The following is a 14548-nucleotide window of genomic DNA, read 5'->3' as shown; positions in this document are numbered from 1 at the left end:
TCATGACTATAAAAGGGTATTTGGCAACCTTAAAGTACATACGATAATATCTTTTTTAAGTTATATGACTTGATTAAACTAGGTTCGTTAAGGGAAGCAAAATATAAGTTGTTTTTGGGGAAGATTTCACAGTTATCGAGCTAACAGATATTTAGTGAGACCTTGAGGATGAGTCATAAGGTTCGTTAGATCGTTAAGGAAGTATTGAACAAGTGCCAAGAAGGTTCCATAAGGATTCGAGATCAAACGAAACGACGAGGACAAATCCGGAAAAATCGTGGATTATACGGTCATATATACGGACCGTATAATTTATACGGCCCGTATACCTGACCGTAGAACCCTTCCAGTGAGGGGTGAGGTTTTGGAGAAACATACGGTCCATTATACAGACCGTATAATTTATACGGTCCGTATAGTAGACCGTATATTTCGAGTCGGGTCTGAATTTTATTTCCTATATATGAACGACCCTTTTATTTTATTTTTTTTCATTTCCACTTCTTCAACCTTCTTTAAAACTCTAGAACTCTCTCTATCTCATACTAACATATATCTAAGAGGAAAATCAAGGATCAAACATCAAAAGTTGGTAGAATCAAGGGTGTGGATGCTTCCTAGGGTTGATAAAAGCTAAGAATCTCTTGGGTATTGAAGGCGGGTTTTTCTCAAGAGGAGTAATTCCATCCAAAGACCATTCCTACATAATCAAAGGTGAGTTTTATAATTGTTTCATGTTATTGATGGTGTTGAGTAGTTGAAGAATTTGAATTAAGAAAGAAATATGGAATATGAGCTCAAGTATGTATATGTTGAGTTGAAAGATAGCTTGACTCATGACTCGTGGTGTAATATGAGTATAACCTTGTTGTGAATGCCACTAATGATGTTGAGGAAGTATTATGTGAATGACGAACATGATGTTGCATTGTAGTTATGGTTATGGAGGATTTTGAAAGTGAATTGGGAAGTTGAATCATATCTAACTCGAAGGAATTACGTATTGTTATGGGTGTTGTTATGATGTTTGGGAGCAGTTTTATTATATGGGGAAAAGTTGTCGAAACAAAGGAAATGTTGCCCAATTTTCGTTAGCCCTTAATTGCTTTAGTTCAAGCTTAAGTATACTTCCAATTATCTGATTTTAGTGCGAACCTTTTTGTATGTAGAATTGTGAGCTCGGAAGGAGAGCGCTTAGTCGATATTGTTAAGGAGCCGTAAAGGTATGTAAGGCTAGCCCCTTTCTTTCAAAGGCATGACTTCTATACTATAATTTCTTTCCTATACTCCCATGACCTTCTTGCATCCCCAAAGATGAAAGTTAAGGATCCTTAAAAGCCCTTATGAAATATGTCCTATGATAGTGATGATGATAATGATGTTTTCAGGGTGTAGATATTTCTATGTTTGTGATTTCATTGATGTTACTCTTTGTTGTTGTCTCACCTCATGATATTAGTTTCTTCAAGGTGAGACATAGCGATGATGAGGATGTCATAATGTAATCGAAGTTCACGACCTTACGTCACTCCGATAAAGTGTAGCTTTTATTTGGGCTCTCATGAAGGCTACCTATAATATATATATATATATATATATATATATATATATATATATATATATATATATATATATATATATATATATATATATATATATATATGTATATAGGGGACATGGGGAAAGGTGAGGCGTTATATACGCATAACCACCTGATCAGTTGGCATATTATGATATCGTCTCGGACGCGGGATACATGGATAAATGGATCGGGTCATTCGTTCCGCGGCAATATATTGATATGTGATGAATACATGGATAAATGGATCGGGCTGCACGTTCCGCAGCAATATATGATATGATATGATGTTAATCATTATATAAACTTGCATGCATGACTCCGCCTTAAGAGGCAAGCAATCACAGGTTATCTCTTTATCCCTTATTCCCTTGTTTCCTTATTATGTTATGATGCATGCCTTACATACTCAGTACATTTTTCGTACTGACGTCCTTTTTCTTTTGTGGACGCTGTGTTCATGTCCACAGGTAGACAAGGGGACGACCCAGATTCCTAGGAGCCGGATCAGCTTGCACAAGAGCACTTCCATATTTCGGAGGTGCAGTTTCTGATATATTCTTTTGTGTACTTACTTGGGCGGGGTCCTGTCCCGTCTTCATGACTCCAGTGTTTCAGTTAGAGGCTCGTAGATACTTATGTGTGGGTGGTAAATGTTATATGACCCTCATTGTATATTTTGTATGTCAATCTTTTGTTGCCGTGAGGGCGTATGTATATATACACATGTTCTACGGAGTAATTTATGATCAATTCGTAGTAAGTATTATCTTGGAGATTATGTGTGTACAGGTTATGCATGGGAGTAGTATGATGAGTGGTGCTCGGTAGTCAGCTCCGGGTACCTGTCATGGCCCTCTAGTTGGGTCGTGACACAATGTGGTCCCATATGAAATTGATGGCCTCTTTTTCTCGAACCTTTTGAAACGCCTGTGCCTAAACCCACTTAGAAAAATAGTCAGTCATAAACAATATAAAGCGAGCCTTACCTAGTGCCGTCGGTAAGGGTCCGACTATATCCATTCCCCACTTCATGAAAGGCCATGGGGAAAGTACCGGGTGAAGCAATTCGCCCAGCTGGTGTATCATCGGGGCGTGTCTCTGACACTGGTCGTATTTGCGAACGAAGTTCTTTGCATCCATTTCCATATGGTCCTAATAGTTCCCTGCTCGAATCAGCTTTTGGACCAACGACTCGACTCCTGAATGATTGCCTCATGTTCCCTCATATACCTCTCGCATTGCATAGTCTGTTTCTCCGGGCCCTAAACATCTGGGGAGGGGGCCATAAAAGGAATGTCGGTACAGCTTACCATCGACTATGTAGTATTTCGCTGCTTTAGGTCGTAAAGCACGTGATTCCTTCAGATCCAAGGGCAGCTTTCCATCCACTAAATAATCCATGTATTTATTTCGCCAATCCCAAGTCAAGCTTGTTGCATTGACTTCGACTTTATTACTTTCTATAACCAAACTCATCAACTGGACAACTGCACCCGAGTTTATTCCTTCGGTCTCAACCGAGGAACCCAGGTTTGCCAAAGCATCAGCCTCGGTATTTTGTTCTCTCAGAGTATGTTGTATCGCCCATTCTTTGAACCGGTGTAAGACCACTTGAACTTTTTCTAAATGTTTTTGCATCCTATCTTCTTTGACCTCGAAAGTCCTATTAATTTGGTTCACGACCAGGAGGGAATCACATTTTGCTTCAATGACCTCGGCTCCAAGTCCCCGGGCCAACTCTAAACCTGCAATCAAGGCCTCGTACTCGGCTTTATTGTTAGTCAATTTTGAGGTTGTTTTTATAGACTGACGTATAACATCTGCGATCAAATTTTTCAGCACAATACCGAGTCCGGACCCCTTTACGTTAGATGCACCGTCCGTATGTAAGGTCTAGACTCCTATTGTTTTAGCTGAGGTCAGTGATATTTCTTTTTCAACCTCGGGCATGCAACGAAGTTTGCCAAGATTTGAGACTTTATGGCTGTTCGGGGTTTGTACTTGATGTCATACCTACTGATTTTGACCGCCCATTTTGCTAATCTACCGGATAACTCTGGTTTATGCATTATATTTCTTAACAGGTAAGTAGTTATTACGCATATGGGGTGGCATTGGAAGTATGGTTTCAACTTTCTAGACACACTCAACAATGCTAATGCAAGCTTTTCCAAGGGGGATAACGCTTCTCAGCGTCCCCTAAAGTTCTACTAACACAGTAGACCGGAAATTATGTACCTTTTTCTTCTCGGACTAGCACACCACTTACTGCGATCTCGGATATGGCCAAGTACAAGTACAACCGCTCATCGACCTTTGGAGTGTGCAACAGGGGCGGGCTCGACAGATAGTGCTCCAACTCATCCAGTGCTCGTTGACACTCGGGCGTCCACTCGAAGTCATTTTTCTTCTTGAGCAAGGAGAAGAAACAATGACTTTTGTCGGAGGATCTGGAAATGAATCTTCTTAAGGCCGCGATTCTCCCGATCAATCTCTGCACTTCCTTCACATTTTTGACCACCCGGATATCTTTGATGGCTTTTATCTTATCCGGATTAATTTTGATTTCTCGTTTTGAGACCATGGACCCTAGAAACTTGCCCGATCCTATTCTGAAGGCACACTTTTCCGGATTCAGCTGCATATTGTATTTGTGCATAACATCGAAGGTTTCCTGCAAATGCTTTAAATGGTCCTCTGTTTCCAGGGACTTAACTAGCATGTCGTCAATATAAACTTCCATCGTTTTCCTATCTGTTCTTCGAACATTTTGTTAACTAGCCGTTGGTAGGTAGCCCCGGCGTTTTTTAATCCGAAGGGCATTACGTTATAACAATAAGTTCCATATCGATTTATAAAAGTTGTTTTCTCCTGATCCTCCGGGTTTATTCGGATCTGATTGTACCCCGAGTATGTGTCGAGAAAACTCAATAGGGCATGTCCGGCCATTGCATCTATCATACGATTGGGTGAGGCAAAGGGAAAGAATCCTTCGGACATGCCTTATTTAAGTCTTTAAAATCAATACACATTCTAAATTTGCTACCTTTCTTCGGTACGACGACGACGTTGATTAGCCAGTCTGGGTACTTAGCTTCTCGAATGGACCTTATTTTTAATAACTTCGTTACCTCCTCTTTGACGAAGGTATGCTTGACTTCAGACATTGGCCTTCATTTTTGTTTGACCGGGGGGAAACTCTAATCCAGGCTTAATCAATGAGTGGTCGCTTCCGGTGGGATTCCTGCCATGTCTAAATAGAACCATGCAAAACAATCTGAATTAGCTTTAAGGAATTCAATTAATTTATTCCTGAGCTCCAGGGTGAGTCTTGTGCCCAGGTATACCTTTCTCTCCAGGAGATGGACGAAGAGGCCAACTTGTTCCAGTTCTTCTATTATTGACTTCATTGCATCGGAATCGTCCGACAGCAAGAAGGATCTTGGTACACCGAAGTCATCTTCCTCCTCGGCCACCTCATTCTGTGATTGCTATTTGGCCCCTTTGTCCGCATCCGAAGTCTTAGTGCGGCTTACTGCAACGGCCTTTGGTGCTGGTTCTTTTGGTGCCGCTTCCTCGACTGCGAACATCTCTTTGGCAGTGGGTTGCTCCCCCCATATTACTTTTATCCCATCGGGGATTGGAAATTTCAACATTTGGTGTAATGTGGATGGTACTGCTCTCATCATGTGTAACCAAGGTCTCCCGAACAGGGCGTTGTACTTTATTTCTCCATCAATGACGTAGAACTTAGTGTGTTGCATAACTCCGGCTATGCTTACGGGCAATATGATTTCTCCTTTAGTGGTTGCACAGGCCATGTTGAACCCGTTCAAGACTCTGGTCGTTGGTATGATTTGATCCAACATACCGAGTTGTTCGACGACCTTCCATCGGATGATATTCGCCGAGCTACCTGCATCAATTAAAATATGTTTAACATGAGTTTTGTGTATAAGTACAGAGATTACCACGACATCGTTGTGAGGCTGAGTGATGCCTTCTACTTCCTCGTCGTTGAATGAAATAAACCCATTCGGTATATAGTCCTTGCTCCTTTTTTCCCTCGTGATAGAGAACTTCATCCTCTTCATGACAGGTCCCCGGGGTATTTCAACCCCGCCGATGATCATGTTGATTACATGCTGTGGTTCCTCCGGTTCAGCTTTTTTGTTGCCATCCCTATTCTTATAGTTGTTTCTCCCTCGTTCACTCAAGAATTCTCTGAGATGACCGTTCTTGAGTAACCGTGCCATTTCGTCCCTGAACCCCCTGCAATCGTTAGTTCGATGCCCGTGGGTACCGTGATAGTCACATATCAACTTTGGATCCCGTTGTGAAGGGTCGGTTCGGAGCGGCTTCGACCATGTCACCCCTTCTATCTTACCAATTGCTGCCACTCGGGTCGAGGAGTCGACATTAAAATTATATTTGGATAACCTAGGGTTTTCTTCCGTATGTGATGCTATGACGGAGTTGGTTTTATACTGGAGACCTCTGCTTGATGAACCTCGATCAGTCCGTCTGTCTCCTCGGTTCATACAGAGACCGGAGTTACTCTTGGTTTTCTCCTATCGAAAATCGGGCGTCACAGACGGGTAAGGGTGATATCTGTCCGGTGGATTGTACTCCGGTTCAAATGCCCTTTTCTATTTGTCTTTCCTTATCCGGGTTACCAGACACGGTGGGAGGCCAAGCTGATCATCCTCTACTCTGATTTTTAATTCGTACCTGTTGTGCACATCGGCCCAAGTCATAGCACTGAATTCCAATAAGTTCTCCTTCAGTTTGAGGGAAGCGTTGGAACTTCTTGGATTAAGTCCCTTCGTGAATGCTTGGGCGGCCCATTCGTCAGGGACCGGGGGTAACAACATTCTTTCCTGCTGGAACCTGGTAACGAACTCTCTGAGCCGCTCATCGTCCCTTTGGAAAATCTTGAATATATCCGCCTTCCATGCTTGCACCTTCCGTGCTCCTGCGTGAGCTTTCACGAAGGCATCCGCAAGTAACTCGAAGGATGGAATGGAATGTTGGGGCAACAACCAGTACCACTGCATGGCCCTTTTGGTTAAGGTTTCACCGAATTTTTTCAAACTTACTGATTCGATCTCATCATCCTTGAGATCATTGCCGGCAATAGCACACGTGTATGTAGTGATGTGCCCTTGGGGGTCGATAGTTCTGTCGTACTTCGATATATCTGGAATTTTGAACCTTTTCGGGATCAGCTTTGGTGTTGCACTCGGAGGAAAGGGCCTTCTTACGATGTATTTGGTTTCTTGACCGGTGAGAATCGGAGGTGCTTCCGAGATTTGATCCACCCGGGAATTATAGTCATCCACTTTTTTCTCGTTGGAGTCTATACGTTTGGTCAACGCTTTGAGCATTCTTATCATCTTAGATGACTCGCCATTGACCGGCCTGTCCTGACTGTCACCGACCTCAATTTCCCTTTGAACTTGTTCAGATACCCGATCCGGTTCTGGTGCCAACACATCGCTGAGATCCCTTCGGAGTCGGACAATGGCTTCTTGTTGCTGCTGCATGGTGACATGGTGTTCCTGTAACAAATTGTAAATCACACGTAAATTAATTTCCTCCGCCTCTCCTACGGGGGCTCCACTCCTATTCGCATCATCGGCACCTGAGTTTTGGACGGGCTGATTATTGACTGGATCGATGGCGGGTGTATTGTTGAGTGGCACCCCGTTAAGGTTTGCGTTGTGTTCGCTAAATTCATCTTCGTTGAAATGAACGGAGTGGCTTAGGTTCGACATGATGTAGCCTGAAATCACAAAAATGAACAAAGTAAGTGAAGGTTGTCTATATAAGCCATCACTATTATCCTTAACCCCACGGTGGGCGCCAAACTGCTTACCCTTAAAAGAGAGCAACTATTAAATTTGTACGCGGTTTAAAGGATATATGATCAAGCTTGCTAATAAAGATAAAAAGAATTGAGCAAACAATAAAGAATTCGATATAAAAAAGAGATAGCCTGTGAATTCGAATGGAGGATCCGAGTGAGGGAAGATTACGCCTCCTTGCTCGAACTAAAAACTAATCCAAGATGAAGCTTTTGTAATTATCGAACTATTATATCCGGAGGGAATTGATAACATAAAAACAGATGAGATGAAGATGATGATTCTGATGCCCTCTAACGAGGCTGATACATATGCTTTTATAGTACTAGTATCCTACTCGAACTAAAAGACGCAAACTCCCACATTGGCAAAATGGTTCCTAAAATATTGGGCACGTCCGTTGAAGACGTGATTTTCGATGATAAATCTGTGAAAGATAAACCTTCCACAGATTTGAGCTTATCTTCTCGATCTCGCCTTGAACTTATCTTCTCAGACTCATCCCGAACTTAGCTTTTCAGGCTAATTTTCTCGGACTCATTGTTGATCACACCGCACATCCCTTCGATGAACCGAAGAGAACTTTTCCAAGTACTCACCGCACACAAAGTTAAATTATTTCTAAATATAGAAAGGGGACAATCTTTTTGGGACAGATTAAAAAGGAAAGGAGGACAATCTTTTTGGGACAGAGGGAGTAATTGTTTTCCGTAAAAATGAGAATTTTTTATATCTAGATTCACGTTCAAATTAAAAGTGTGACTCTCAAAGTTGGAATGATGCCACAAACATTGGGAGAGGGAGATTACTATATTAGATATGGAAGTTAACTTGTATACAACGTGTGTTTTATACGTAAAATATTTATCTTGTCAGTGCATTTTTAACTTATTTTAACTAGTAAACAAGATACTTCACTTAACTTGATGAATTTTAAGTTATGAATCTCCTTTATGATGAATGATTGCGTGCAGTTATCTTGTTCTGTTGATGAGTGATAGCAAGACATAGTTTGTTTAGTGAATCCGCTTATGAAACACTTGTATTTATATATGTTTGCTTTAATAAATCGACTTATCAATCACATTCGTTAATTTATTGATGTTTGTTTATCATTTATTTATGTCCGGAACACGTTATGCTTGATTTTTTTCTTAAGCCAAGTAGGTGAAAATATTTATCTTCATGAATGGTGTCAAGAAATTGTTCCTGTATTAATTCATTTGAACCGCCTGATTAAAAATGGGCAATATATTGAGATGAACACTTCAAATCAAAATTTCCCAACAGGTTTCGAGGCCATAGATGAAACAGCATCCTTCAAGGAACTGGACTATGGGATTCGGCGGCTGGACCATGCCGCTGGAATGTGCCACAGTTGGGTCCTGTAGTGGATTACGTCAAGCACTTTACGGGGTTTCATGAATTTGCTGAGTTCAAAGCTGAAGATGTTGGGACTGCTGAGAGCGGGTTGAACTCAGTGGTGTTGGCAAACAATGACGAAGCAGTTCTGCTTCCGTTGAATGAGCCGGTATACGGAACCAAAAGGAAGAGTCAAATTCAGACTTATTTAGAGCATAATGAAGGGGCAGGAGTGCATCATTTAGCTCTGGTTACAGAGGATATATTCAGAACTTTGAAGGAAATGAGGAAAAGGAGTGGAGTTGGGTTATTTGAATTCATGCCTTCGCCTCCGCCTACTTATTATAAGAATTTGAAGAGTAGGGCACGAGACGTACTCAGTGATGAGCAAATCCTGGCGTGTGAAGAATTGGGAATCTTGGTGAACAGGGATGATCAGGGGACTTTGCTTCAGATATTCACCAAGCCTGTGGGAGACAGGTACGTTATCACTCTTGTTTTCCTTGATTCGTATTGAATTACCTATCAACTCGTATGCCTCAACACATAATATACATTAAGATATCTTTCACATCTTTTGATTTATGAACCTATTTCCTTTTTAGTCCGTCTTTACCAAAATGAATGGTCTCTTTCCTAATTTGGAAACAAATTCACTTTATGAAATGATTTACGGTACACAAATATTCAAGACTTATTTTGAACCACAAGTTTCAAAAGTCTTCACTCTTTCTTAAATGTCGTGCCCATTCTAATGGGTTCACATAAATTGAAACGGAGGGAGTAATAGTTTAGCTGGTTATTGTAGGTTGCATACTCTTTTGTCTGGTTATTAATCTACGTCTACTGTGAAAAGTGCCTGCAGGTGGTTTTTAAGTTTACATTGTTAGTGTTATAAACTAAAAGCAATTGTTATATTTCAGTTGCTGTATAACTCATTCTCTGTTTTTGTAAACCAAATCTGATTAATATCTAATCCTAGATTGTTACTGGGAATGTTGGTCACCTAAGTCGTGACTACTAAGCATAATTCGAAGATGGAATTTCAAGATTATTAAGGTTTTATGCTTGAAAGCCGATAGAACTTTTTGTTGAGCAACAAAATATTAGCTGGAGAGGTGTTGAAGAATGGATTACTTTGGAAGTATGTTATCATTTAGGGAAAAAGATGACAAGATGTAGAGTAAACTTGTGGTTGGTCTCATCATATTATAACTGCTTCTCCCAATTTAAGTTGTTGGAGCCCTAAGATGGAGTGTTTATTGATGGAAGTACCAAGGACTCTTAATTTGACCAGCCTCGTTGTGATTTAACTATTTGTTCTTGAGGTGGCGATTTAGGTGCTCAGCTTCTCTACTTCAGACGAAGGTCAGTAAATCCAGTCAATAAGTTCCTTAGGAGTAATTCTCAAAAAAAGCTTCCTCAGGAATGATATAATGAATGCAGCAGTTTTGTGATGGTGTTGGTTAACTCTGATGGATCTTTGCATTAGTTCTCTAGCATATCAGGAACAGTAACCCACTGTTCCATGACGAGGACGTTCTTCCCGCAACTCCAAGTAGGCCAATCTCATGTTGATTTCTAAAAACAGGAAATTATGTGAAACACCCTTGAAACTGAAAGTGATATAATCTCTTTCGCTGTTATTCACTTAGTAGACAGTAATTTAGGAGTATTTTCACCACTTAGCTTTTTCCCCATTTTCTTCATTGCTGCTTCAGTCATGGGGCCTCACTCCTAATTCATGGGACTCCTAGACAATCACTTTCTGGTATCATGATCTATCTGCCCTCTTTTTGCTCGAAATATTGGGTGTCTAAAAAACAATTATATAATGGATCTTTTTCTTTATTTCATTACATGGTAATTTTGGATCTGCCATTTATTCTGGCATCTTTTATACTGTGCGTCTATTTTTCTTTTTTTATTGCATTGGATGTCCTCATTGATGCCATTTGCAAAACTCATTTTCTGCTCTAACCAAGACAACTGTCCGGGGTCCTCCCTTTCTCCCTCCAAAATTTAGCCTAACAACTTATCAAGTGGAAATTGCACATCCTTGAATCTAAACTATTGCATTAGGACCATAGTGGCCAGGAATGCGGATTGCCTAGTGTAGCCGTTTAGATTCGCTATTTGCAGACTATTGAGGAAGCTTCTTAACTGAAGAAGGCCAAGTCGTCAACCCTCGAATGTTAGAACTATTTCATCACTTTTAATGTACCATTTTTTTTTGCAGCTCCTGTTTGCTTTTACCTTTAATGTCAGCTAAATTATCTATACTAAGATCATGCTTCTTGGTCCTTAGCACAGTAAACTACTTTAAAAGACTAATCTGCTTTCCATTGTAGATTTCTTATTTTCATTGAATCATGTTTATGCATGAAACTCCAGAAGCACTACCGCATTAAGCTCAGTTTTCTTTCAGTCTGCTGACTTAAATTCATTTTGTGACTATCTTGAGTCTTCCACTCTAAGAGAGTCATAGGTGAGAATGATTCTTCTAGTTGTGTGCTTTGAATCAAAAACAAAAACAGCACAGGGAAGCAGAAGGAACTCTTAACATTTTGGCTGTTTTTACGAGAAAAAAATAACATTTTTTTTGGGGGGTTTCTTACCCAGTGTCTGGTACCTGCATCGGAGGCCGACTAATCAGGATTTGCGCCGCGTAGGGACAATTCGGGAGAAGCGCTCCCTACTAAAGATTTCTTCACACCTAGGGCTCAAATCCAAGATCTCTGGTTAAGGGAGGAGCAGCCCCATCCGTTGCATCACATCTTCTGATGGTGAAAAAAAACCACCAAAAAGAAAACTTTTGAGAGGTATCAAGTTTGTTAAGGGATGGGGAAAACGATTCAGGGACCGGCTCACATGGTAATAAATAACATGTTAACATGGACTACACTGAATACCGTTTGGAATAGCATTTATCATCATTTAGCTTAATTTAGCTGTTAGGAATAAGATAAGGAATACACTGGCTCGTTCGCGTCACAGTGGAAAATGAAAAAAAAAAATAGGGTGTGTTCGGTATGGAGGAAAATGTTTTCCTAGAAAATAAGTGAATTTTCACTTATTTTCTTATGTTCGTTTGGCTCGTGGAAAATAAATGAATTTCTTACTTATTTTCTCATATGTTCGTTTGGTTGATAGAAAACGTTTTCCGGAAAATACTCATCCACGCCTCACCAACTCCAACCCAACCCCACCCACACCCCACTCCCACCCACCCACCTACGCCCCCCCTCCAAAAATAATTTTCTTTTGATTTTTTTTTTTTTTTTTTTTGGTTTTTTGCACCCCCACCCCCAACCACTCCTGTAACCCATACACCACCCCTCCCCCGTGCCCCCCCCCCCACCCACCCACCCACTCCCCACAACATTTTTTTTTTGAAGTTTTTAATTTTTTTCTAAATTTTCTACACGACCACATACCTATCGGCCCCTTCCCCTTGCGTGGAACCCATACCACACCAACACCCCCCTCCCCAACCCCAACATTTTTTTTTGATGTTTTTTATTGTCTTTTGCGGGTTTCTACACCCTCAGACACCCCCTACCCCAAAAAAAATCTTTTCACCACACAGCCCCCCCCCCCCCCCCCAAAAAAAAAAACCCCATCACCCCTTCCAAAAGTTTTAATTTTTAACCACACAAATATTTAATTTTTATAATTGTCAAATTTTTTTCAATTTTTTTGGAGGGAGGGGGGGAGTCAAAACTTTTTTTCAAAAAAATATTTTTTTTTGGGGGGGGGGGGAGAAATAGGGTGCGGGGGTGAGGTGAGGGTTTGGGGGTGCAATAAACCAAAAAAATGTCAAAATTTTTTATTCGGGGGGTGAGGGGGTAGGGGTGCGGGGTGGAAAAAAAAATCAAAACTTTTTTTTCAAAAAAAATATTATTTTCTTGGGGGGTGGGGGTGCAAAAAACCAAAACAAATGTCAAAACATTTTTTCAAAAAAAATATTTTTTTTTGGGGGGGGGGGGGGCTAGGTGCGGGGTAAAAATAAAAAAAAAAAAAGTCAAAACGTTTTTTTCAAAAATATTTTTTTATTTTGCGGGGGGGTGGGGGTAGGGGTGCGGGCGTGGGGGAGGGGTAGGGTGCGGGGTGGGGTGGGGGTGGAAAAAAAAAGTCAAAACTATTTTTTTTTTTTTTGCTCGGGGGGGGGGGGGGAACAAACAAAAAAAGGTCAAAACTTTTTTTCAATTTTTTTTTTTTTTTGCGGGGAAGGGGGGGGGGTGGTAGGGGTGAGGGGTAGAGTTGCGGGGATGGGGGAGGGGTAGGGTGCGGGGTGGAGTGCAAAAAAAAAAAAAGTCAAAACTTTTTTTTTTCAAAAATATAATTTTTTTTGCGGGTGGGGGTGGGGGGAGGGGTAGGGTGCGGGGTTTGGGTGGGGGGGGGCAAAAAAACCAAAAATAATGTCAAAACTTTTTGTCAAAAAATAAAAAATTTTGGGCAGGGGGTGGGTGGTAGTGGGGTGGGGTGGGGTTGGTGGGGGGGGTTGAGAGTGGTTGGGATTGGGTTGGGTGGTGGTAGGGTGAACTTGTGAACTTGTTTTTCCTACTTTTATTAAGGAAGTCATTTTCTTCAATTTTGAGGAAAATGTTTTTTAAAAAAAAATGTTTTCCAAAATTTTTGACCAAACGAATATGAGAAAATTGGAAATTGTTTTCCAGAAAATGTTTTCCTCCATACCGAACACATCCATAAAGGAAAAGAAAAGAACAAGAACTTTGTTTTCAAGCCGGAAAATTTATTCTAGGAGCTCTCCTAAAGGTTCTGGAAAGCTTGTAGGCTATTACCACACATTGCTTTCGAGTTGGACGTGGTATCAGTTCATATGAGATGCACCAAAAGGACTTATACCTATGCCTAGAAAAGCTGCGAAGATGATGAAACTAAGGCCCCGTTTATCCATAGAAACAAAAAAAAAAATCACTTTTTTTTTGAAATTTTGGAGTTGTAGTTGGAGTTGGAGTTGGAGCTATGTTTGACCATAGTTTTTGAAATTGTAGTTTTTGGTGAAATATAGTTGTAAAAAAGTGAAATTTTTTAAAACAAATTTTTTGAGTTTTTGATATTCCGGAATACAACTTCAAGTTGTATTCGGAATTCTTATGGCCAAACGCTGAAAAGTGAAAAAAAGTTAAAAAAAAAAAAAAAAAAAAAAAATCCGGAATAAAGTGAATAATTCTTATGGCCAAACGCCTACTAAATATAGCCTCCCATAAAACTTTTCTTTGCCGCTTTGCTGCTGACCTATGTTGTAACCACTGCACTTATGCAACTTTTGCGTCTTAAAAAAGATAGTTATTCAATCAAAGTGATTGTTTTCTGCAGGCCAACAATACTTATAGAAATTATTCCGAGAATCGGTTGCTCAAAGAAGAAAATGGACAAGTTTATCAGAAGGGCGGATGTGGAGGCTTCGGTAAGGAAAACTTCTCAGAGCTCTTTAGATCGATCGAGGAATATGAGAAAATGCTTGAAGCCAAACATGTTAATCAAGTAGCTGCTGCTTGAATATACAAGCGCTAGCTTTCCTTTCCCCCTGCCTATTTGGCATCGTGGACACGGGCGTCTAGACACAGTATTGGTACCTTAGTTTCCATTTGATGTCTATTACTATTGAAAATAGCTTTTGTATATAGGTTTATCTGAAATGCTCATATGTAAAGAGTTGCTAAAGTATGGAAGGACCAAAAATCAAGTAATTTAAGTGTCAGGGGATATG

General features: G+C 40.5%; 1 protein-coding gene across 1 annotated transcript; it reads left to right on the top strand.

Moving 5' to 3' along the window:
* The first annotated feature begins 7261 nt into the window (after nucleotides 1–7261).
* On the top strand, nucleotides 7262–14337 carry LOC132066463 (4-hydroxyphenylpyruvate dioxygenase-like). Its single transcript, XM_059459771.1, has 4 exons — nucleotides 7262–7296; nucleotides 8764–9291; nucleotides 11051–11123; nucleotides 14155–14337. The coding sequence occupies exons 1-4, from the start codon at nucleotides 7262–7264 to the stop codon at nucleotides 14335–14337; spliced, it is 819 nt and encodes a 272-aa protein (XP_059315754.1).
* Nucleotides 14338–14548: the final 211 nt, after the last annotated feature.

Source organism: Lycium ferocissimum, chromosome 8 (assembly GCF_029784015.1).
Source record: "Lycium ferocissimum isolate CSIRO_LF1 chromosome 8, AGI_CSIRO_Lferr_CH_V1, whole genome shotgun sequence".
Taxonomy (NCBI): Eukaryota; Viridiplantae; Streptophyta; class Magnoliopsida; order Solanales; family Solanaceae; genus Lycium; species Lycium ferocissimum.
Note: the sequence above shows the minus strand (reverse complement) of the source record. Positions and strands in the feature narration are given on the sequence as shown.